This window comes from Micropterus salmoides, unplaced genomic scaffold, assembly GCF_014851395.1.
Source record: "Micropterus salmoides isolate LMB-PRFRI ecotype aquatic unplaced genomic scaffold, ASM1485139v1 Ms_hic_scaffold_23, whole genome shotgun sequence".
NCBI classification, from domain to species: Eukaryota; Metazoa; Chordata; class Actinopteri; order Centrarchiformes; family Centrarchidae; genus Micropterus; species Micropterus salmoides.
In genome coordinates this window covers 20771869-20795639 of record NW_024041484.1, presented here as the reverse complement: position 1 = coordinate 20795639, position 23771 = coordinate 20771869, and the positions used below count along the sequence as shown (strand labels likewise).

Sequence of the window (23771 nt, the reverse complement as noted above, 5' to 3'; positions counted from 1 at the left end):
AGCGCATGGAGACGGAGAGCTTGTGTAGTGACAGCAGCAGCTCCGCCTCTCCTCCGCTCCCCCCGGACTTAAAGGAACATTCCAGTTTGCGCAGAGCTGCCAATGGATGCGGCTCACAGCCAGTGGTGGAACTAATACTGTAAAGTACTTTATTTGAGTATGTGAGGCAAATATTGTACTTTTTACTCCACCACATTTATTTGATAACTTTAGTTACTAGTGACTTTGCAGATTTGAATTAATAATACAAAATGTAATCAACAAATAAATGATATGATCATATCAATTATATAATAGACTTTATTGATCCCAGGGGGAAATTAATAAGCTACCCATTATATTTCCAGAATGTATATAAATAAATTAAATGTTGCCCCACTTTACAAGCTGCAATATTAAAGTTATGTACACATTAATGCATCAATCATCATAATGCAATAAGGCCCATCCTGCAAAATGAGTACTTTAACATTCGGTACTTTACTGTATTTTGCTAATACTTTTGCATGTTTACTCCCCCTATTCCACCCATCAGTTAGATTTTATCTTAATCTATAATATTACATCATCATTTATTGGTTGATTATATTTTGTATTAATCTGGATCTCCAAAGTGAGTGAAGTCATGTAATAAATGTAGTGGAGTAAAAAGTACAGTATTTCCCTTTGAGGTGTAGTGGAGTAGTATAAAGTAGTGGAGAGGGCAAATACTCAAGTGAAGTACAGTTACCTCAAAGCTGTACTTAAGTCAATGTACTTAATTACTTTCCACCCTCTTGACACCAGGGGTTCAAGACATGACAAAGACCCCCTGTACAGACCACGTGGAGTCTGATGAAAAGCTGATATGGGCCATAAATGAGTGCTCATATCCACATTTCTGACTAATTGGCTTTGGATGAAGAAAGCGCTCGCACAAGGTGATGTTGGATGAGCTGCTGACGTACTTCAAATTACACGGATTGGTTGCTTGGCTGAACCTGGCTGCGGCCTTTGTTGACAACAATGTTGGTGTCCATACAAAACCAGTGAAATATGCAAGCCAATAAATTGCTAGCTTTTTAAATTCCAGTTCTGCGTTCCACATGGCTGTCTGCTCCCAACAATGGCTGCTTAATAGCCCATAAAAAGAAGAGAAGGGCAGGAGAAAGGCATTCATATATGAAAAATGGAGGAGCAATTTTATGTTTTAAGAAAACGCATTAAACTACCATAACTTATTATCATTATTTGATACTTTTGTCCCAGTCTGCATGCACATTGTGCAGGCTGCAGAGTGCCCCCCTGTGCTCAGTAAGGGTACAAACACCAAAAAGAAACAGAAGCATTTGCAGGAAACCGATGTTGGAAAACTGTTCTTTCCGCTCTGGTCCATTTGGGTTAAGCTCCACTGAACACAGCATGGCTTTAGCTTCTCTGTCTGCTGTGTAATCGGACCATGACCTGCTTTCTGGGCATCTGACCCGTGTCCAATAAGCACTGAGCCAAACGAAACTATCTCACCTGTTCACTTTGTTCTGTCTGGTTAAATAGTCCTACTCTTTTTATGAAGAAGAAAATCTGATCTTTCTCACAGAAACACTTGTAAACCCAGTCTTTATGCTTAACTGATGTATCCACCTGTTAGCTGCAGCTTCGTATGGTGTACGTACATGAGTTTGAGTCTTCTTATCTTGGCAAAGAATGAGAATCTGAGTTTCTCAAAATGTCAAACTATTATTTTAAGCAGGTTTAATTTTTACCATCACCATATTAGTGCAGCATGTTAGTATGCTAACATTGCTATTTTAAAGAAAAATGGGAATGTGCAGGTATTTCATGAACCACAGTGTTCACAATCTGTGGCCTGATGATGAGTGGTGGACCAACTGTAAGGCTGACATCGCTCGTCCACTCCACAGGCCCATTAGGTGTTAACTTTAGTCTCTCAGCTGTCTGCAGACTTCAAAGGGCTGTTTGGCATCAGACCGGAATGATCCGACTGGCCTCTTCATCAAAGCCGACTTCCTCTAAATGATGATACCAACGAATCGTAGGAGTTGATCATTTAGGCTCATACAGAGCTGCACAAGCTGTCTATCTCCCTTCTCAACCAGGAGTGTGTTGAGAAACTTTAGAATTGGTGTGCAAGTTTGTAAAATTTAAAGCCCTGCTTCTTCAATAATAAACTATAACGTATTAATCGTTACATTTTTTATTCCAAAAAAATCAACAAATTGCAGCTATTTGTAATTCCAAATAGTCTATAGCAATGGACAGTTTATGAGGCAATGGGCCCCTGTACAGAAGACACCTACACCCTCTCCTTTTGAGTCTTTTTGTAGATTGTCTGTTAATGTTTTCTCTCTCTTTGTGTTTGAGTCTCTTTGTAGTCGTCTTTGTGATCATTTTACATCTCTTTGTTGTTGTTTTGTGTCTCTTTGTGGTCATTTTACATCTCATTGTAGTCGTGTTATGTCTCTTAATGGTAAATTTTCATCTCTTTGTGGTTATTTGTGTCTCTTTGTGGTCATTTTAAATCTCTTTGTTGTTGTTTTGTGTCTCTTTGTGATCATTTTACATCTCATTGTAGTCGTTTTATGTCTCTTTGTGGTCAATTTTCATCTCTTTGTTGCTGTTTTGTGTCTCTTTGTGGTCATTTTTTATCTCTTTGTTGTTGTTTTGTGTCTCTTTGTGGTCATTTATCATCTCTTTGTGGTTATTTGTGTCTCTTTGTGGTCATTTTACATCTCTTTGTGGTTGTTTTGCATCTCTTTGTTATCATTTTTTATGTCTTTGTAGTTGTTTTGAGTCTCTTTATGTTGTTTTGCATCTCCTTGTGGTAATTTTTTTGTCACTTTGAGGTCGTTGTGTGTCACTTTGTGGTAATTTCTCATCTTTATGCCATCATTTTGACTCTCTTTATGGATTGTTTTTTTGTGTCTCTCTGTGGTAATATGGCATCTCTGTGGTAATTTTTCTTCTCTTTGGGTTTGGCATCATTGCCAACTCTGTCCCCCCTCCCGTGGCCCTTCCTCTGCTCTCAACATCACCCACACACTCATTGTTATCATGTCATAAGTGACATGGTGACTGACTGATGGATTGGTTAATTACACGGAGTGCAACTCAAAAGGAGAGGGAAGAAAAATGGGGCTAAAAAGGCTAAATGATGAAGGACATGAGTATTTAAAACATGCAAAGAAAGCTCCAGTACAATTTCAGAGGAATTTTCTGACAGAACCAAGCCCTTTACTGTAGGAAGTCAGATTCTGGTTTAATTCAAAGTATCAGGTTTGAACTTGTTAGACGCTTTAGTAACAGCTGAACGCTTCAGTGCAGAAAAATGAGTGAAATCTTTAGACTGTTTGTGCCTGGAGAGAAATAGCTGTCCAGACAGAGAGCCAAGAACGACCTAGATATGACAGTCATTTCACTTTCTGCTCTTAAACAAGTCAGAGTTTTCAATTACTGGATAAGTCTTTGTTCGTGTTAAAGTGAAATATTTTACAGAGCAGTTGTTGCAAAAACAATGTTGTGATTTAATTTGCTTGGCACCTAACACTACTGTAATTGTAAGACAAATGTTTAAAGAACGTTCTTTGAATATTATTATTATTAAAGAACGAACTGTGGTGGGTCTCTTCATCTACAATAGATCTCCGATCAAAGAGCAATTTATGATGAAAAAAGGAATAATACACATCATGAAGTTATTTAAGATCCCTTTAAACTAACTTCTGAGAAGTTGTTATATCTGGAAATGAAATGATTAGTCAATTAATTTATTAAGAAAAGGACAGAAAAATTATCATTAACACATTTTCATTGAGAGGATTTGCTGCTTTTCTTATTTGACAGAAACGAAATATTTTTAGGTTTTAGGGTCAGAGGTGAGAAGAGGGAGAAGAGGAAGATGGTGTTAGTTTTATTTAAACATCACTAATTTTGAAGTTCATCAACATCAATAATTTTACGTTTAACATTAAGTCCATGATGAACAAAAACAATAAAACTTAAATAACTTTCTATTACTATTGTTGTTTATCACCTCACGGAGTTAAATCTCCTTTTGGCATTAATAGTGTGTGTCTGTGTGTTTGCATTACTTGAGGCTGAATATTTTGCTTGAAAGCTATAATCAAGACACTGATGAAGGAGAATTATAGTTATGAAGAGGTTTAGGGAGACAAATATGCAACAAATACTCCAAGCTTTTAAAGATGACAGGTGTTTCATAAAGGTTTGCTCATAAATGCAACATTAATTGTACGAAGTCTGTGTTGAATTAACTCAGCAAACTAAACCCAGGTCAGGAGCATAGTGCAAATGATACTGGAATAAATAACTATTATGTGCAGGTGTTATGTACTTGAAGTAGGTGGATATGATATATACAGTATATCATTAATGACAATACAACAGTAGGCCTATGAACAGTATAAAAAGCACTGAAATACAGAATGATGAATAATAAGTAGTAACCAGAAAACAGGTGACGAACTAGAGACAGAGTTACTGGGTTAATGTACAGGAATCAGAAGTCAGCTGTTCATCACAGTGATGGCTTGTGGGAAGAAACTTTTCCTCTGTCTGGCGTACAGTGCTCTGTAGCGCCCACCAGAGGGGAGAAGCTGAACAGGTTGTGTCCGGGGTGAGATGGATCTGCAGTGATGTTTCCCGTCAGTTTCCTGACTCTGAAAATGTGTAAGTCCTGATTGGAGGGCAGGTTGGCACCAATGATCTCCTACTCAGTCCTGACTGTCCGTTGTAGTCTGATTCCGTCCTTTTTGGTGGCAGATCCAAAGCAGACAGTGATGGACGTGCAGAGAAAAGACTGAATGATGACTTTGTATAAAAAAAAAATAAATAAATAAAAAAAGGGGAGGGGGATATTTGTTCTCTGCATATAACCCATCCTATGTAGGAGCATTGGGCTGCCATCGTACGGCGCACGGGGAGCAGCTCGGGATTCAGGGCCTTGCTCAGGTGACGCCTTCGGCATTGGTCGCGCTAGACTCGATCCGGCAACCCACCGGTTTCTAAGCCAAGTCCTAAGACAGAGATAATGTCGCCCCAAGACTGCAGCTTAACTTTACAAATACGTAATTGCATAAAAAAACATGTGACGTGCCTATAAAATATGAGGATTTGTCATAAATAAAAATCTGTTTACAGTTTATAAAAGTAGAACTGAAATTATTAGTTGAGTCACCAATAAGTTAAACTCATTTTTCATGCAAAAATGCCTGAACACTTCATGGTTCCAGCTACCCAAATGTGAGGATTTGATGCTATTCCTTTAAATTATTTTAATATTTGTAAGTAATTGTTTTAAGAATTTGAAGGTTTGGTATATATGTATATATAGCGCCAATAATACATGAGTAGGTCTAACGATAATTTAATGATATACAGTAATATACAGTAGTTTCTACATGAATACTTTTAATATTTTGAGTATATTTTCCTGATTATACTTACGTACTTTTATTTAAGTCATATTTTAAATGCATGACTTTTACTTGTAATGGAGTATTTTTAAGCAAAACACATTTACATTGCTAAGTAAATGACTTGACGCAGCAGTGTAAACCTCACACCACCAGGGGGCGGTAAGTAAAAACATGAAGACTCCTCGGAGGTCAAAACGTTGCACTTCCTGCTCGGCGGTAAAGCGTGTTCTGGTTTGCGAGGGACAAACGTTATTGTGACGAAAAGATCTCAAATTTATTCATTCCTAGACATTAAGTAGTAGAACAGAAATGGTGAGTACATCTTACAAATGTTTACTATTAACTCATTAGATGTTTTGCGGGTTTGTTTGTCGTTATCTTCGCGCAAAGATAGTTGCCTTTTCGCTAGTTAGCATTAGCTCCGTTAGCTTCTCATTCATGAATTCAAGTGAATGAATGAATCCCTCACATTTAGGTTACACACTCAGGCAGTGCAATATGCAGTAATACTTTACTCAAAGTATAAGACGGCGGCTTTATTGTAGTCTTTCATTATAGCAAAATTGTGCAGCCTTTTGTTTGTGTTTGGCCCAATTTCTATGAAGAGAAAGACACACCAAACTCCATTTTAAAGTCTTCCAACAGCACGATTTCTACTTTGTTAAACGTGCTCCAAACAAACAACTAGCTTTAAATTTCTACCCATAAAGACGTTGTTTGGTTGCCTGGGATATGCAGCCTAATTGTCTTGCTGTTTGGAAACCCGCACTTCCTTTTTGAGGAAAATGTTGCATAAATAAATGTATATTTCAAATAACATATTTTGTTTAGTTTTTCTAAACGTTACGACCCAGGCTACACCAGCAGCTGCTGTTCACTTTACATCAAAACACAAAGGCAAACCATGTAAATGTTAACTTTAAATTAGTTTCCTAACGTGATCCTGTTTACAATTATACATCTGAAAACAGCTGCTTATATGTTCATTTTCTACCAAAGAATAACACATCAGAAAAGGTCTCTAGATAACTTAACATGTTTTCATTAGACCTATGTTGGTGAAATTATGGCTGCGCGATATGGACAAAAATGTTATCCTGATGAAAAAGTTCATGTAATTCGATATTGATAAATGTCAAATCATTTTTTCTTTCAAGTTTAAAAGCAGATTTGTTCTCCTGAGTGAAAATTTAGGAAACCAGATGGTTAGTTGAGGTTTTAAACTTTAGTTTATGGTCAGAACGTGACAAGCACTTGATGCCAAACAGTGGATCACTCAACAAATCTGAGGTAGAACATTCAAAACCATTTTTTTAACAAATATGCATGAGTAAAATTAGGTCTTTTAAAATAAAAATTAAGTTCTGATTCATTCGTGAATTAAGTCAAACATTTATTGAACATTTGTTATTGAGGAAAATTATATCGCTATAATTATCATTATTGTTTTATTGCCCAGCTCTTGGTGAAATGCTAATTATTTCTCAGATTTTTAAAACTGATTTTGGCACGAGTTTTGTTATTCAGCGTTTTGTGAAACAATATGTAATAACCTGGATGCTTTTGGCAAATGCTGTCCCAATATATATGTATAGTTATCTGAATCAAGCAAACTAAAGTGTGTATAACAATAAAAAAAAATTTCTCCATAGAGTTTACCTCTGAACCCAAAGCCATTCCTGAACGGCCTCACAGGAAAGCCAGTGATGGTGAAACTGAAGTGGGGTATGGAGTATAAGGGCTACCTGGTGTCTGTGGATGGGTACATGAATATGCAGGTGAGAACAATTTTTATGGAAATTGTGCCATTGTTGATCCACTGGTAAATCAAACAAAAGCAGTGCACATATCTGTTTATTTCATATACATGTTTAATAACATACTTTTATGGTGTGTGTCAGTGTACTGGTGACGTCACTATATGTTCATCTTGCAGTTGCCAGAATCTCTTGTTCTGCCAGTATAAGTACTGCGGATAGTACTGGTAGACCAATATGTTTGTTTTTGTTTTTAAATCGCAGATGCTGATATTTAGAGAGCAGGGAAACTGGCAAATTCCATGCAGAGTACAAACTAATATACATGTTTAATTTAGCCTGTTTTAGATGAACATTTTATTAATTAATGAAGTAGAAAAATACATTGGGTTATGCTGTAGATTTCAAAACGTGACATTTAAAGGAGAATGGGGTAAAGTTTGTCGGAAGTGACGCTATTCAACTACATTATTCTCTACAGTGTAACAATATTTAACGCTTGCGTGCGATGGTTTTAGATTAGATCAGCAGTCATTTAGAATGATATATCAGATTCATATTAGGGGTGGGCGATATGGCAAAAATATTATCTCACGATTTATTTCAGACAGGATCACGATCTTATGACGATTAATTTTCATGTTGGTTTTTAAGACTGTTTTGCAAGTTATTGGTTTAAAAGAGAAAAATAACACAGCTTTATTAATCGTATACAATATAGCAACAAAGAACTGAATCATTTTGTTCTTACATTTTAAAGACTTTAATATACATTTTTTCAATTTATTTCCCCATGAAAGAAGGTGCTGTTTGCTTCTGCAAGTTTAAAAACACAAAGACGGGGAGAGACTTGACACCCCCTCCACCCCGTCATGCAGACTCTGTGCAGAGTGGTTCAGCTCTCAATGAGTGAATACTACGGCCGGACCCAGCAGAGGCCAGTTTGACAACAGGGAATACAGCACCGAGGTGGTTTTCTTGCCGGGTTTGCCTCTTGGTTTAATGTTATCAAAAAGTAAATGTATCTGTTAAATCAAGAAACTCTGTAAACCACTTCCGTACTGTATTCCTTGTTGGTCTCTGTGTTCGGTCCCGTTCATGCCCTGTTCACTGGGAGTCTGCTGCGAGTGGTGTTTAGTTGCCCGCTTGCTCTTCTATGGTTCTGTTGTCCAATCCGGTGCCGCTCACTGACGTTATCCTGGCCTAAAAACCTCCAGTAATTGAGTAGAGTTGTAACATTAAACTCAAAACGCTCTCCAGGGGCTCTGAGCTCCCAGTCTGAGCCGAGTCAGTTATGACCACTAGGCTAACTGAGCTAATTAGATAGCAGCAGCTAGTTAGCTGCGGTTAGCCGTTACTTTAGCTACAAGTAACACTTTCTGTTCTTCAGCAACGTCCAGAAATCTCTCAGAGTTGAGGCAGAGCAGCCGGGGGACTTTAATGTTAACTTCATGATGCCCAACAGTTACAGTGTTGCCTTTGTAGACAGCGGCGGACGCAGGCAGTGAGGCAGCTGACTTGCCATGTTGCCAGAGGAGCTGTCAACTGCGTGTATGAGCCACAGAACTAAACTTATAGAAACTCTGAAAAGGCTGGTCGTGGAGACCTTTTAATCGTCCAAGATCTAATATTGTAAAATCGCCCAGCCCTAATTCATGTGTCAACAAATCTGGCATTTGAGATGATCAGTGTCAGCCTGATTGATCGGCAGACTGATTTAATCAATCTATAGTTTGCAGATAGTTTTTCTCTTTTTAGAATTTATTGGGATTTTAATATCCCAAGCTGTGCCACTTAGGTCACTGTCCACCATCATTGTTTTGGGACAACATTAATGCCAAATGGGATGTCATCATTATGGGTAGTGTCTTGACCTTTTTTATATTCACATCTTTTCCTGACAGCTGGCAAACACAGAAGAGTATGTGGATGGAGCATTGGCAGGTCATCTTGGTGAAGTGCTTATCAGGTATGTTGTAAACCTAAAATGTAATTTCCTCTTTTTTCCATAACAAGTTCAGTAGAGGCTTCTTATTGAATTACTTTGGTGTACATTTAGTTGAAAAAGGTTATCTAAAATAAGATCAAGGGACTTTGCCAGGAAAGCATCACACAAATAAGTTTAGATATGTAGCAGCAATGAAATCTGGCTCAGGAAAGCAGAATCTGATTAAAATCTGAGCAGTTTTATTTGCTAAACAACAATGCAGAGTTGTTTTTATGGCTTTAAGATTCCAACTGCCTAGTTTAACTTGTATTAATAGTTAGCATGGCACTTTTCAAAGATGACAGTGGCAGGGGAGCACTACATGATCTACCCGTTGTTCTTTTTCCCTGCTGCCAGTTGCAACAGTACTGTGTGCTAACAGGTTTATTTCATACACACAGGTGCAATAATGTTTTGTACATCAGAGGTGTAGAAGAAGAAGAGGAGGACGGAGAAATGAGGGAGTGATGTTGGTGAAGAAGATTCCGCCTGTTTTGTCTGAGTGTGATTTGTACCTCGTAGTTGAGTCGATGTGTTTTCACCATGTGAAACAAATGAACGATTGGGTTTGTGGTTATTTTTCAATTGTTTTTCTTTTTTTTTTCCAATTTCTTTCAATTGTTTTTTTTTTTTTACTGTATGTGAGGCCAATTTTATGTTGTGACGTTGTGATACAGACACAATAAATGAATATACCCTTTCTTAAAACCTGATTGTTGTGGTTTATGCATGTGATATCTAACAAAACAAACATATTTCTCTTTAATTATTACTTAACACTGCAACTACAGAGATCTCTGATGTCTGTGGCAGAAGCACCTCCCCTCTGTGTGCACTTTAAACTCTGCTCTCCTTGACAAATATTTGCCTGTTCCCAAACTAGCTTAAAGCCAGTCAGTCTGAAGTAAGTGTCTCTGCCTTGGATGAATCAAAATGTCTAGTAATTACAGCCTATTGGTGAAGAATGCCAAACAGTTGGTTCTGATCTGCAACAATGGAGAGAAGTACTTGACCAAACATGGGATGCAAAATCTTTGTGTTATTGAAAATGGCAGTGTAGTGATCGGGAGGTAAGTTTTCTAAACCACAATTTAAGAGAGAGACCTGGGAGTACTTTATACTATGAGAGAAGCATGATTTGAACAGTGAGGTTACTGGTAGTTACCAGGCCAAATAACTTTGTTGTTGAAGAAATGTTGCGCAGATAACTAGTTCTCACCTATGTAGCTGCACAAGCAATATCTGCAAAGCTTGATCTGAAGGTTGTGAAGGTTTTATGTATATATTGTGCATGCTAAAGGATTGTATTTACTGCAGTACAGGAGTCATGTGAAACAATGCACAATGGTGGCCCCTACAGGTTGTAGTGACTCATTACACACCTGACACAAATAACTGGATGGATGAAAACTTGACATTGGTATTGATTTTATTAATGGCACAATTTCCTAAGCAGTTGGGCATTTACATTTAATATTAAATTAATTACCTTAAATACTTGTTTTAAATATTTGCAGCGGTTGAAAAAGTACTTAAATCATTTTACTTAGTTAAAAGTTCTACCACATTGTGAAAATACTCCACTTCAAGTAAAGTCCTGCATTCAAAATCTTTAGTAAAAGTAAGTATTAGCAGAAGAATGAAAAGTAAAAGTACTAATTGTGCAGTTAAATGTTTGCTGTCAGTGTTTCACTATTATATCTGATGATTTTGTTGCATTTTACTGATCGAGAGATTTAAGGCAACTTAAATATGGCAAGTTTTGTGGCAATGCATTTTGCAGCTAATGGTTTTTCAACCAGTGATTTTTTTTATTATTAAGAAGTAATAATTCTCAAATCCCATGAAGGAACACTTAATCTTTCAGTTTAGCAGGAAAAATTTAAAACCACCAAATACAGAGAGATACATGGTTTAGACTGGACAGGAAGGGTATAAAAAAACGAATATATTAAAAATCTGAAGCTGTCAGACAAATGTAGAAAAGTAAAAAGTACAATATTAGCCTCTGAGAAGTAGTGGAGTGGAGGTTTTAAGTTGCATAAAATAGAAATACTTTAGTAAATTACCTCAGATTTCTACAGTATTTTTCAAAAATTATTCTCTTTATTAATAAGATATATATCATATTTACTTACCACTAGTGGGGCAACAAATGTAAAGTTTGGCATGATGGTGGTTCTAGATGAAATTCCATGTTGTGACAAAGGTTTGTCTGTACGGTGGCCATTTTAGAACATCTCAGGCTCAGCTTTCATTAGTCTAAGCTGGACTTCCAAGTGAATGTTGACATGAAAGTAACTAATTTCTTTGCGACAACAGCGATGGGCTGATTAAGGCTGTGGGACCTGCTGAACTCATCAGAGCACAGTATTCAGAAGAGTCATTTAACAAAGTAATTGATGCTACAGGAATGTGTGTCCTGCCCGGTGAGTATCACCTGTGGTTTATGTTTTTTGCACATCTGCTCAACAGCAGCCTACATGGACTGTCAATACAATCACAAAATACCAGTGATTAGCATTTCAAGAAACGTGTTGTTTCAGGGTTGGTTGACGCCCACACCCATCCAGTCTGGGCTGGAGACAGGGTGCATGAATTTGCAATGAAGGTAAATCGTGTTTTCACCATTTTTTAAACCTTAGCTTCACAACTGCAGCTAAGATTTCAATGAAATGCATGGTAATCTTGCAGCTGGCAGGTGCCACCTACATGGACGTCCACCGGGCCGGTGGAGGGATCCACTTCACGGTGGAGCACACTCGAGCCGCGAGGTCTTTTGAGCTGCTGGCCTCCCTCTGCAGCCGGTTGGTCCGGATGCAGCGGGCTGGTACTACCCTGGTGGAGTGTAAGAGCGGATATGGCCTGGAACTGCAGACTGAGCTGAAGATGCTGGAAGTGATCGAGCAGGCCAGACAGAGCTTGCCCATCAACATCTCCTCAACCTACTGTGGAGCCCATGCAGTGCCCAAGTAAGGACCATCCTCAAACTTCTCTAATTTCACATCACATCTTGAAAAATAGATCTTTACCATCCTTTTTATTCAGGGGGAAGACAGTTGCAGAAGCCACAGAGGACATCCTGCAGGTTCAGCTGCCACGGCTGAAAGAACAGATGTCTGCTGGGACTCTCAGAGTCGACAACATAGACGTGTTCTGTGAGCAGGGAGTGTTTGACCTCAACTCTACTCGCTCCATCCTGCAGGCTGGCAAAGACATGGGCCTCAACATCAACTTCCACGGAGATGAGCTTCATCCTATGAACTCTGCTCAGGTATCACTTACCCCTGAAGCTGTATTTATTGTGTTTTTGGCCACTTGGGGGACACGAGCTTAAAAATATCTGTCTCTGATGTATTCTGTTTCTAATATTTTGTCCACCCTATTTATATCAGTGAGGGTAGACAAATTTTTTTTTTTTTATTTAGACCAGCTACAGCCTCCAAAATGACCTTATATTAGCATAAACATCTCTTTAAAACAGTTTTGACAAAAACTGGAAACTACATTTTAACCTTAAAACAGTTAAATTGATGAAGCAAAACCAGTTTTTATTTTTATTTATTCCACACATTCTTCTTCATTGTCAAAATGTTGTGCCTACATTACCAACAATTAACCTCAGTGAGTATGTGTGTGTCAGCTGGGTGCAGAGCTCGGAGCCTTAGCCATCAGTCACCTGGAGGAGGTCACAGACGAGGGGATCGCTGCCATGGCAGCAGCAAGAACTGCTGCAGTCCTTCTGCCAACCACAGCGTATATTCTACGGTATTGTGTACATTTACTCAAGTACTGACCTACTTAGGTAAACGTCTGAGGTAGATGTACTTTACTTGTGTACTTTTACTGCTACTCCACTACAATTATAAAGCTTAAGTTACTAGTTAGGATACTTTACAAATACATTTTTAGCAAAACCCATAGAGCATATAAAATATGATGCTTTGTTATAAATTAAAACACCAAACAGTTAGTTAGTTACAAAAGTAGAGCTGGAGCTATCAATTAAACAAGTCAATTGACAAAAGGATTTGGCAACTTTGGCTATTAAACATTTGAGTTTATTATTTTGGAAACTTGGTTGTGCCGAAGTGTCCAGTCTGTGCTGGGAATGCAAGTATATCCTGTGTATGAAGAAGAGCACATGTTAGGTAAACCTGCCACGTGTTGAATGTAGATACGTTTCCCATGTCTTATTACAGATTACACCACACAACTAGTTTGATAATTGATAAAAAACATTTCATGGTTCCAGCTTGCCAAAAGGGTGTATTTGCTGTTTACCCTTTTGATTATTTTAATAATCTTCATTTATTTTTAAACAATTTTGGGCTCTGGGAAATTGTGATTCTCACTATTTTTTTTTCAAACTAAACAATCAGTTAATTGAAAAAAATGAAATAATCATTTGTTGCAGTCTGATACAAAATAGTATAAAATTAGTTCCAACTAACTACAATGCTTTTACATTAATTATGTATCATAATAGAAATTTAATGATATAATATCACGTGACATTTTTCTGCAAAAGTACATAATACTTTTTTTTAAAAACCAAGTATATTTTCCTGATTAAAATTATGTACTTTTCTTAAGATTTAAAATGTAGGACTTTTATTTGTAATGGAGTATTTTCACAGTGTGGTATTAGCACTTTTGTTCAAGTCAATTTACTTAAGTGAATACTTCCTCCACCATTGTTTAACAATGTTTTTAATGTAGGCCTATTTATAGTGTATTGTATGTACTTGGTACATTTTATTTCTGTGTGTGCATCTTTTGTGTAATTGTGGTGTTTATTCTGATCCTTGTATGTTTTATCTTGTGCCCTGACTGCAAGTCAAGTTTCCCACTGTCTGATAATCTGTGTGTGTTCAGGCTGCCCCAGCCTCGGGCCAGAGACATGTTGGAAGCTGGAGTTATTGTTGCCCTCGGCAGTGATTTCAACCCCAATGCCTACTGCTGCTCCATGGTGAGTGCAACAGGACAGGTGTGAGGTGGAAGGGTGAAAAGCAGAGGAGTGGTGCATGATGGTAACAACTCATACTTTCTATCCTCTTTATATTTGTGCTGTCCTCTCTGTCTTCCTCAGCCGATAGTCATGCACCTGGCCTGTGTCAATATGAGGATGTCCATGTCGGAGGCTTTGGCTGCAGCCACCATCAATGCAGCCTACGCCCTTCGGTGCTCCCACACACATGGTTCCCTGGAGGTCAACAAACATGGAGACCTGCTGATCCTCAACACCACACGGTAAATCAGGACAGAAAAAGTAGTCACGATTGACATCCACAGAAAATAATTTATTTTTTGTCCCATGTGCAATGGTGGAAGAAGTATTCAGATCCTTTGCTTAAGTAAAAGTACTAACCACACTGTGAAAATATTCCACTACAAGTCAAACTACTGCAGCCTGTTGCACAATCTCTTTGTAAATTCAAACTAGTTAAAATGTAAATTAGTTTGTTGTGATTTATGCATTACTAAAATAAAAATTATGCATTACTAAAAAGCAGTTGCACCACAGAGATAAGTTACAACAAAACTCTAAGTAACAAGCAAATACGTACTCATGCCCCAGGGTAGGTGTAAATCATAATATGCCACAGAATTATACTCACTAATAGTAAAACATCTGTTTTTCTGGCCCACATCATCATTTTTCATAAATTGCATGCCGTTTTGCACCACAGTAATCCAGTAGATACCTTATTTATTGATATATTTCAATATTGATCTAGCTCACTCTACAGTGAGCTACGATACCAAGTGGCAAAGGCCTGCCAGAAAACTAATGGGCATGGTAACCATGACAAGAGAACAGTGATCGTTGATTGGCCACTTGCCTTAGTTACAACTTTATGTTGACACTAGTTAGGTTCTGCCCCAAGTAACCTTGCTGCAAGCAATTTTAGTAGCGGATATAGTTTCAAACTTACTAGTATTTACTAATAAGTCTCTAGTGTTACTTAGGACAGAACTTACACATGGCTGGTGCAACCCAGTGCTGCATTCAAAACCTTAAGTAAAAGTATATTGTATGATAGTATTATTGGCTAAGTTTACTAAAAGTATCAAAAGTAAAAGTACTTATTCTGCAGGAAAATGGCAACTATATACTGTTGAGTAGTTTAATCTATAGCAATGCATCATATTCTTTAAGTCATCATCTCTTAAAAAAAAAAAAAAAAAACCCCAGCTGTTTTCAGGTTTGCTGCAATGCATGTTGTCGGTTCATGGTAAAAAGAATCAGAAGGTATATCAAATCTGGCTTTACTGCCAGAGATACAAACAAGTCAACCAACAAGGATCCTCTTTCATGAAAGGTTATAGCTAATATGGTGACAGTGTCATTATTATTTGGTATTTTAGAAATTTATTTTTTGTTTTCATACCTCTGAGCGAAATATTGTCCCTCATGCCAGAATTCAAGCTAGAATTTTATGCCTCAAATACCTCAGACTAAAGTGAACATCACTAATCATTAATTAGATCTAATAAATCAAGAGAACAGCAGATCTAGCAGAGCCTTATCTATTAAGAGCCATGTATCTAAGACAGTCTGTGAAACCCCAAAGTTCATTTATTATTACACTGCTGCCGGCATCCTGTACAAAACTCTAGCTTTGTATACTAATTGGGCATTTGCAGGATTTTTGTATCCATTACTTTAGCATACAGGTTGAGTAAGAACATAGTCTTAGTGATAATAGTAAGAGTGAATAAGATGTTTGATAAGATCACAAAATGCTATATGCAAATTTCACCTTATATAAGTAACGCTAAATCAACTGATTTAACCTTTACTTCTAACTAAAATAAAGTTTAAAAAGAAGTTTAACTATTTATATTAATGTATTAATTAGAACTTAGTATGCTTTTTGTTGTCATTACAACAGCATCAGCTTGTATAGAGGTTTTATTCTTACAAACTAGTATGGCACACGTTAAGTATTTACTGTTTTTGTATGTGTGTAAAACTGATCCTCTGTTTTTTTTGTGTAGATGGGAGCATCTGATCTATCAGCTGGGAGGACATCAGGAGCTAATCCGTTATGTTGTCATCAAAGGCAACGTCGTCTTTGATAATGACAGAACCATGGATTTATAATCAGAAAATAATCTGCTGACTGATTCAGATAAGTAAAGGTACTATTAATAATACTGATCAGATAACGACATATATTCAGCTGTGATTTTAAAGGAATACTGTGTCAGGAAAGCAGTAGCTGTGCTGTCTAAGTCCTGGAGTCTGCGCTGGTTTCACCAATTCCAGTATTTATGCTAAGCTAAATGGCAGCTGGCTGTTTATATTTAACCCATTGGAAACATGTTAACTGTTGATTAAAACCTGTCTCTCTATTCATGTATCTGTTTCTGTAATGTAGAGCACACACACGTTCTGTCAGTAAAAAGCATTTTAAGTTATCAGTTATTCTATGACTTCAGCAAGCAGAGGAATTTCATTATTACCTAAGACACAGGTAAAATATTTGCACCTCAAGTGATCAAAGAGTTAATTGATTTACCCTTGTTGACATTTGAAATGACCAGATGCTCACCCTGTTTTTATCTGTATAATCAAAGAGCTGGGGTTTGACAATCAGAGAGAAGGCAGATACCAAAAATGAAGAGTGGAAGAAAACAAAAGTCACGAGTCAGTAATTATCACAACACCTGAATCAAAACACTACCACAAATTATTCTAACTTTTATAAAGAGTGCTTTTATTGAACATGTTAGTACACAATGCTTTTAATAAAAATCTAAATGGATCCATACATTATATTTTTGATAATTATTGCTTTCAACAACCAAACAAAACTATTCTCAATTTTTTCTCTCTGCTCTGATTACCAGAGGCCAATCCTCATCACAAATTATAATGTGATTTTAAAAAGCAAAACAAAGGAAAACTAGTTCAATTGCTATTCACAACAATAAATGGTGGATAGATGAAAATGTGAGATAAAAGACTGCAGTGTAACACAATAACTGGCTTATTTTTACTATAAACAAAAGGTGAGGGGTAACACATATGGCCGACTGATATTTTATGTAACCAATTTTGACAGTATGACCCCGTTAATCCCATCAGGCTTCATACTTCTTCCCTGCTCGGTGGATCTGTTGGTAAAGCGTCATTGAGAAAGCCATACCAAGGAGCTGGGAAAACGACAATAAACCCATATTAAAAACAAATGAACTAGTGCTGTTTAAGACTTTGTGTAAGTGCTACATAAAGAGTAGCTTACCTGTATGACCAGCACACACATGGCGATGGTTCCCAGAAGATGTTTGTTGTCATCCAGCCACTCCTCTACCTTATCATAGCAGCCCTGAAAACACCGTAATTAGGAAGGGAGAAAAAAGTACTGAATATCAGAAGGTATTCAACTCTTGCTTTCATTGTTTCACTATAGAGTTTACAAAACTACATTTTTCTGCTTATGTTTAGTCTAACCATTTGAAATCCGCATAGACTTAAGGTCTTGTTTAACACCAAATAACAAAACACAGACTCACACTGATGTTTCATGACTTGTTTGTTTTTTAATCTTGTGGTGTCTTTTTAGTTTCACAGACACTGACTGTCGTAAATGCACACCAGGTGAAAAGATGTTGGTTCTGACACAAACTTCACCAATAAAAAACAAACAATAACTGCACCCTCACCTCTGGTGATATATTCCCACTCTTTAAACCATCAGTAGTCTTTGTCTTGCAGTGACAAAGACTTCTGTTGGTCTAAAGGGCAGTTACAAATAATTCAAGCTCCTTGTTCAAAAGGAACCATTTCACATTTTGGAAATCTTAGCTTATTGGCTCTCTTGGTGAGAGTTGGATGAGAAAATCAATACCACTCGTGTCCATAGAGTAAGTTTTAATCTACAGCCAGCAGCCTGTTTAGCTCAGCATAAAGGCTGGATAGAGCTACCCTGGGTCTGTCTATAGGGGGAAAAAATCCCCCTATAGGCACCCATAAAGGTCACTTAGAGGTGCTAGTAGGCCGACAGTCAGTGAGTCTACCTGTTTCCCCCCACTTCCAGTCTTTGTTTTATGCAAGGCTAAGCTAATCAGATAATCTCCTGCTGACTGTAGCTTCATATACAGCATACAAACAGGATAGTGGTATCAACAGAAAGCAAATAATCATATTTCCCAAAATGCTGAGCTATTCCTTTAGAGTTAATAGAACTAAACAGAGTAGAACTTTAATACCAATTTTAAGACTTTATAACCACACAAACTGACCCGCGTCCAGAACGTATTGGAGGCGTTGCGTCCACAGCCCTGGTAAAACTGCTGGCAGCAGCGGTCAGGAACCATGTTGTCATGCAGGGCAGTGTACCAGTCATTGTGGTTGTTGACTCCACAACATTGCCACTAGTGCACGGGCAGGAAAGAAGGAAAACAGTAATTTATATAACTGCATAACAAACACAATTTAACTCTGAGGTTATAAAATGCATTACAGGGTGATAATAAAGTTAAAGTTGGATTATAAAATGAAATGGCAAGAAATAACTTTAAAATATATACATATAAAACAAGCAGAGGACTTGTTTTGCTATCTTAAATTAAATTAAATTTTACATCCATATTTCTCTGTACTTTTTCAAGCCTTTAAAGGGACTTTCCTTTCATGTGTAATATACCTCTCCCTGTATGGTGTTCCATGCATCCCTCAGCCCGGCGTTGTTATCTGTGTTGTATAGCACCAACCCTTCTTTCAGGTCCTGTCTGGCATTTTCACTCACCTGGGCAAACAGGGGTAAAGAGGTGGATTATGGGATATATAGGCACACACTCACAGCAGGAGAGGACCATTAATAAGCGAGTCTTACCTTGTCAGTGTAGACAAAGAACAGGATGAGGAGGATAAGTTCGGCCAAGAGGATGATCAACAGAACAATGAAAAACTGAAGAAAATCGTTGGACAAAGAAGAAAAGTGTCAGATAAAGCTTCAACATGAGAGCGAACATGCATGATACACTAAACTCAAATTTGTGTCGATGCAAAACATTGTAAATATGAGCTCCCTGGTTAAAATTATACTTCATCTGAGCATTTAGAAGTAAATTGCGAAAATTAAACATGAAGTTTGGCAGTGGATCTTGACTTTTGTCTTATTACCAGTACAATAATACCTGTAGCAAAGTTTCACAATATAATGTTGCAATGTTTAAATGTCACACTCCTCCTAAGTCACGCTGCTCAAACATTAAAAATTCCAACACAACATGACTAAAGAATACTCAAACTAAAACTGATAAAATAAAAACAGTGATGGATGATGGGTAGTATACTCACACTCAGCAGCAGGCACTTGTTCTCTTTGATGGCTCCAAGGCAACCCAGGAAACCAGTCACCATGATGACGCTGCCGAGGGTGATGATGAGGTTGGCGGCGGAGATCGACGGGAAGGAGGGCGACAGGGTGGCAAAGCTGCCCTGAGACACCGACAGCCACACGCCGACGCCCAGCAATCCACACCCACCCAGCTGAAACACAAACAGGAAACTTAGAAACTTCCTGCTGATTAATTGATAACGAAACCCTTTAATGCGTTTGCTGATCTTCCTGCAGATTTACGGTCACAGCTAAAGAACATTTTCTCACTCAGTGTGTGTGGAATAATTACCCAGAAGATCAGGTTGAAGAGGAAGAGCATGTATTTAACGCAGCAGATGCAACCACGAGCCATGATTGAATCGACAGACACTGCAAGAAAACGATTTAAAGAGAAAACATGAAAAGACATTCAAGTTTAATGAAAGGTCTCTTACACTGGCCATATGTTTAAAGGGTAATTTCTGTATTTTTAAATCTAGGGGCTGGGTGATACAGCCAAAAATGTTGTCATGATAATAAATTTCACATTGTTTGATAATAATAATTATCACAATAAAAGGTCAAATCATTATTTCTTTCAGGTGTAAAGGCTGATTTTTGCTCCTGAGTAAAAGTTGAAGAAACAAAATGGTTAATACTGGTTTTAAACTTTTCTTTATGGTCAGAATATGACACTCCATAACAGTGGATGCCAAACAGTGAATCACTTCACAAATCTGAAGTAGAACATTCAAAACAATTATGATAAAATCTCTTTTCAACAAAAATGCACAAGAAAAATTAAGTAAAATCTTTTGCTGAACATGTGAGTAAGAGTTGGAGAGAGGAGTTTGCTGAGTAACGACAAGTCTTTCTAGTAGTTCCTCTATGTACACAAAAAACTCCTCTCCCACTCATGAACAACATGAGATATACTGTATACGCTGTATATACAGACATGTATACATGCATATACTGTACATAACCACTTCTTGTATTCATGTCAATATTTATTAATTTGCACTATTTTTATTGGTTTACAATTTACAGAAACACTTGACTTTGGATGTTGTTGGTCATTGTTGCTTTTTATATTCATTTATACAAGGATTTGTATGTACATATAAGTTGTTTGTTTATTTTTACCTTTGGCTTTGGTGACCTTTGTTTTTAGCTATATACCTTTTTCTATCTTCCTATAAATTGTTCTTTTCCCAACACTGTGTGCAACATTAAAACCAAGTCAAATTCCTTTTATGTGCACACATACTTGGCCAATAAAGCTGATTCTGAGTCTATTTTTGTCTTTAGTCAAACATCAGCATTGTGCAGAGATAAAACAATTAATGAAAGCTACATTGAAGGCTACAAATATGAACTGTTATGATATAAAATCATGTCACAATAACTGGCTAGAAGTTAGTTTTTTTTGTGAAAGTGAAAAGGCATAAATGAATGCTGCTTTTGCAACATCTTTCATTTATTTCAGGTTGTTTGTGTCACCATGACCACAAACAAAACACCAGTTCACTAATCTTTTTGTTTCCTGTTACATCACACTAACAGTAAACATTTTTGTTCTCCCTGGAGAGTCATGCTGAAAACCACATCTCAGCAAGAAGGAGATCAAACTTACCACTTCAACTAGCAGGGGAACGGAGGAGCTCTAGTGGTGTACCTGTGACACACAAGTGAAAAACATTTTAACTGTACTGTATATTGTACACAGACTATCTCTGAAAGTGGTGCTTTAGGCCTAAAAAACAAAACTCAACTTTTATTCACCATGATCATGCAAAACAGGACTGGGAAGTGATATTACCCACAAATGTGCAGAACATGCTTTAAATGTAAGCAGCCACGCACTGCACAATCTAATTTTAAGTTTCTTGATTCTGACAGTTATGTTGGTAAACGCAGAAGTGAGGTTATTTTTTAGTCAGAAATTAATCTAATGATTGTTTTTTTTTTGATTTAGTGATTAATTGTTTAGTTGAAAAATAGATAACCATGTCAGTCATTATTCTCCAGAGCTTGTTTTATCCAACACATACACGCAAACACATTTATTTTACAATTATTAAAACAGAGTAACTGCATCCTCTAGTCTATTTCTAAGTTTATTTTTTTAAATATATTTTTTTATATAATATATATTTATATTTTTTTACTTTGGATACTTTATCTAAATTAACTGTTTAGAATGTTTCTACATAAACATGTTATTTGAAAGCATTTGTTCTTTCTTGTTGTCAGTGTATTCGCAGAAGATGGTGTTTTGTAAAATAGCAGTGTTTTATCTTATGGGGGATGGGCCAGATGTTTGGCATGACACAGAAATAAAAAAATTAACTAACAAAAGAATAAAAACACAGGATTGAAATGTGCCATAATTCACAGGGAGGTATTTAAAATAAGAATTTACCTAAACAACAGAAGGCTTTTTGTTTATTTAAGTAAAAAAATCATTAAAGTATATAATAATAATAATAATCCTTATTTGTAGAGCACTTTTCAAAAACAAGTTACAAAGTGCTTTAACAAGTGTAAAGACAATAATACCCAAGAGACAATAATACAAAAAACAATACAATATACATACATTCAGAAGTAAAACAATATTTTCAATGATGATAAGTTAAGAAACACAAAATGCTCAACACATTTCTTAAAATACTCTGTGAAATCCAGCTGTTGTATGTGGGATTATAGTCATGTGCATAGCTGCCTTTTTCATGCCCCTAGATCTATGGTGGAAGAAGTATTCCGATTCTTTACCAAAGTAAAAGTACTAATTCCACATTGTGAAAATACTCCACTTCAAATAAAAAGGCTTGCTTTCACAACCTTACTTAAGTATGAAAGTATTATTATCTAAATGTACTTGGAGTATCAAAAGTAAAAGTAGTCCTTGTGCAGTAAATGGTCCCTGGCAGTGTTTTACTATTAGTGCCCTGTGAGAACCACATCTCTCCAACAGCCCTGTTTTCAGCTTTGTGAAGATGCATTATTCAGCTGATCTCCGGGGAGTTTTACATAGTTTATGTAACTTTAGTACTAGGATAATTTAAATAATAGGAAATATCAAATAGTAACTTCATCCTTCAGTTTACAGAAAAAAAATCACAATCACTAAATTTGGAAATCCATGGTTTACACTGAATTTAGTGAAGTAGAAGTAAAGTTGCATAAAATGGAAATACTCAAGTAAAGTACCTCAAATTTACAGTAAATACTTTATATTATAAAATACTTTATAGTAATTAGTTCCCCCACTGCATATAGTCTAGACTAGTCTAGGTGTTGCATTATTTTGTAAATTTAAACTATATACTATAGATTATAAATATAGTGCAGATAACTTTATTTTATTATCAGACAGGCTTTCTTTGTCTCGACGTGACGTCACTGGACTGAACTTCAGTTTGCGGTTTTAACAAAAGTTTTGCGTTGGAAAAGGACAAAATAAGCAGCGTCGTCGATAAATGCGTTAGTGATACACTTTCAATAACAAAACAAGTTGATGTTTGCGTACAGGCAACTAAATCACTCCACAGCGGCTCAGGTCGTGACTGTTTTCATGTCCATGCCGAGGAAACGAGAGGAGGAAAGGAAAACAGAGGGATAGTTTCCTACCGTCGGCTATGACCTGGAGTCCATCTTCCTAACGTCTCGAGTTTCAGCCGCGGAAACTTTCACATGCCAACTTTCTGCTGCTTTCCCTCAGAGCATCACCTGATATGAAGACATAAATCCGTCGGGTGTTAATTGTGCAGTGAAGTCGGCTTTGAACTGTCGTCGATGGCTGGAGAAGAAGAGGAGCAGGAGGGGGTTTCTTTAGAAAGGGCGGAGCTCAGCGGAGGACGGAGCCGGAGAGGAGGCGTGACCCTCGGCGCTGGAGAGAGGGGACCACCGGGCAACGACCCGGGCTGTGTGTCAATATGACCCATAAAAATAGGCCACATTTTTGTCTATTCTGGCTGATTAACAAGAATTTATAATGACACATCCACGTTAATCTACAACTGATTTTTACCTAGTGGCCAACTGTGGTACTGCAGCACAAATAGTCCTTGGTACAGAAGTGTCATCCAACGAAATGGGCCATTTCCAATTTGTACTAACAGCAAACTTATTTTTTTAACCTAACGTTAACAACTATGTTAAAACCTCCAAGAAAACATATTTTCCCACCTCAGTCTCGAAATACTTTTTATTCAGACATGGGCGCCATTCATGTACAAGTACACCCTTT

At 37.1% G+C, this 23771-nt stretch overlaps 3 protein-coding genes across 3 annotated transcripts; 2 read left to right on the top strand and 1 right to left on the bottom strand.

Moving 5' to 3' along the window:
* Nucleotides 1–5595: 5595 nt before the first annotated feature.
* On the top strand, nucleotides 5596–9887 carry snrpf (small nuclear ribonucleoprotein polypeptide F). Its single transcript, XM_038738487.1, has 4 exons — nucleotides 5596–5747; nucleotides 7088–7213; nucleotides 9097–9161; nucleotides 9581–9887. The coding sequence occupies exons 1-4, from the start codon at nucleotides 5745–5747 to the stop codon at nucleotides 9645–9647; spliced, it is 261 nt and encodes an 86-aa protein (XP_038594415.1). The 5' UTR covers nucleotides 5596–5744; the 3' UTR covers nucleotides 9648–9887.
* A 150-nt stretch (nucleotides 9888–10037) lies between these two features.
* On the top strand, nucleotides 10038–16607 carry LOC119917999 (probable imidazolonepropionase). The gene is made up of 9 exons (XM_038738485.1): nucleotides 10038–10249; nucleotides 11502–11608; nucleotides 11726–11790; nucleotides 11874–12151; nucleotides 12228–12453; nucleotides 12823–12947; nucleotides 14058–14151; nucleotides 14272–14432; nucleotides 16185–16607. Exons 1-9 carry the CDS (start codon nucleotides 10113–10115, stop codon nucleotides 16288–16290), a joined length of 1299 nt encoding a protein of 432 aa, XP_038594413.1. The 5' UTR covers nucleotides 10038–10112; the 3' UTR covers nucleotides 16291–16607.
* Nucleotides 16608–16885: 278 nt separating this feature from the next.
* Nucleotides 16886–23347, bottom strand: LOC119918000 (tetraspanin-9-like). Its single transcript, XM_038738486.1, has 9 exons — nucleotides 23153–23347; nucleotides 21153–21194; nucleotides 19827–19906; nucleotides 19495–19686; nucleotides 19028–19102; nucleotides 18839–18940; nucleotides 18435–18566; nucleotides 17435–17518; nucleotides 16886–17345 (listed from the first exon to the last, which is right to left on the bottom strand). The coding sequence occupies exons 3-9, from the start codon at nucleotides 19887–19889 to the stop codon at nucleotides 17274–17276; spliced, it is 720 nt and encodes a 239-aa protein (XP_038594414.1). The 5' UTR covers nucleotides 19890–19906; nucleotides 21153–21194; nucleotides 23153–23347; the 3' UTR covers nucleotides 16886–17273.
* Between the last annotated feature and the right edge of the window lie 424 nt (nucleotides 23348–23771).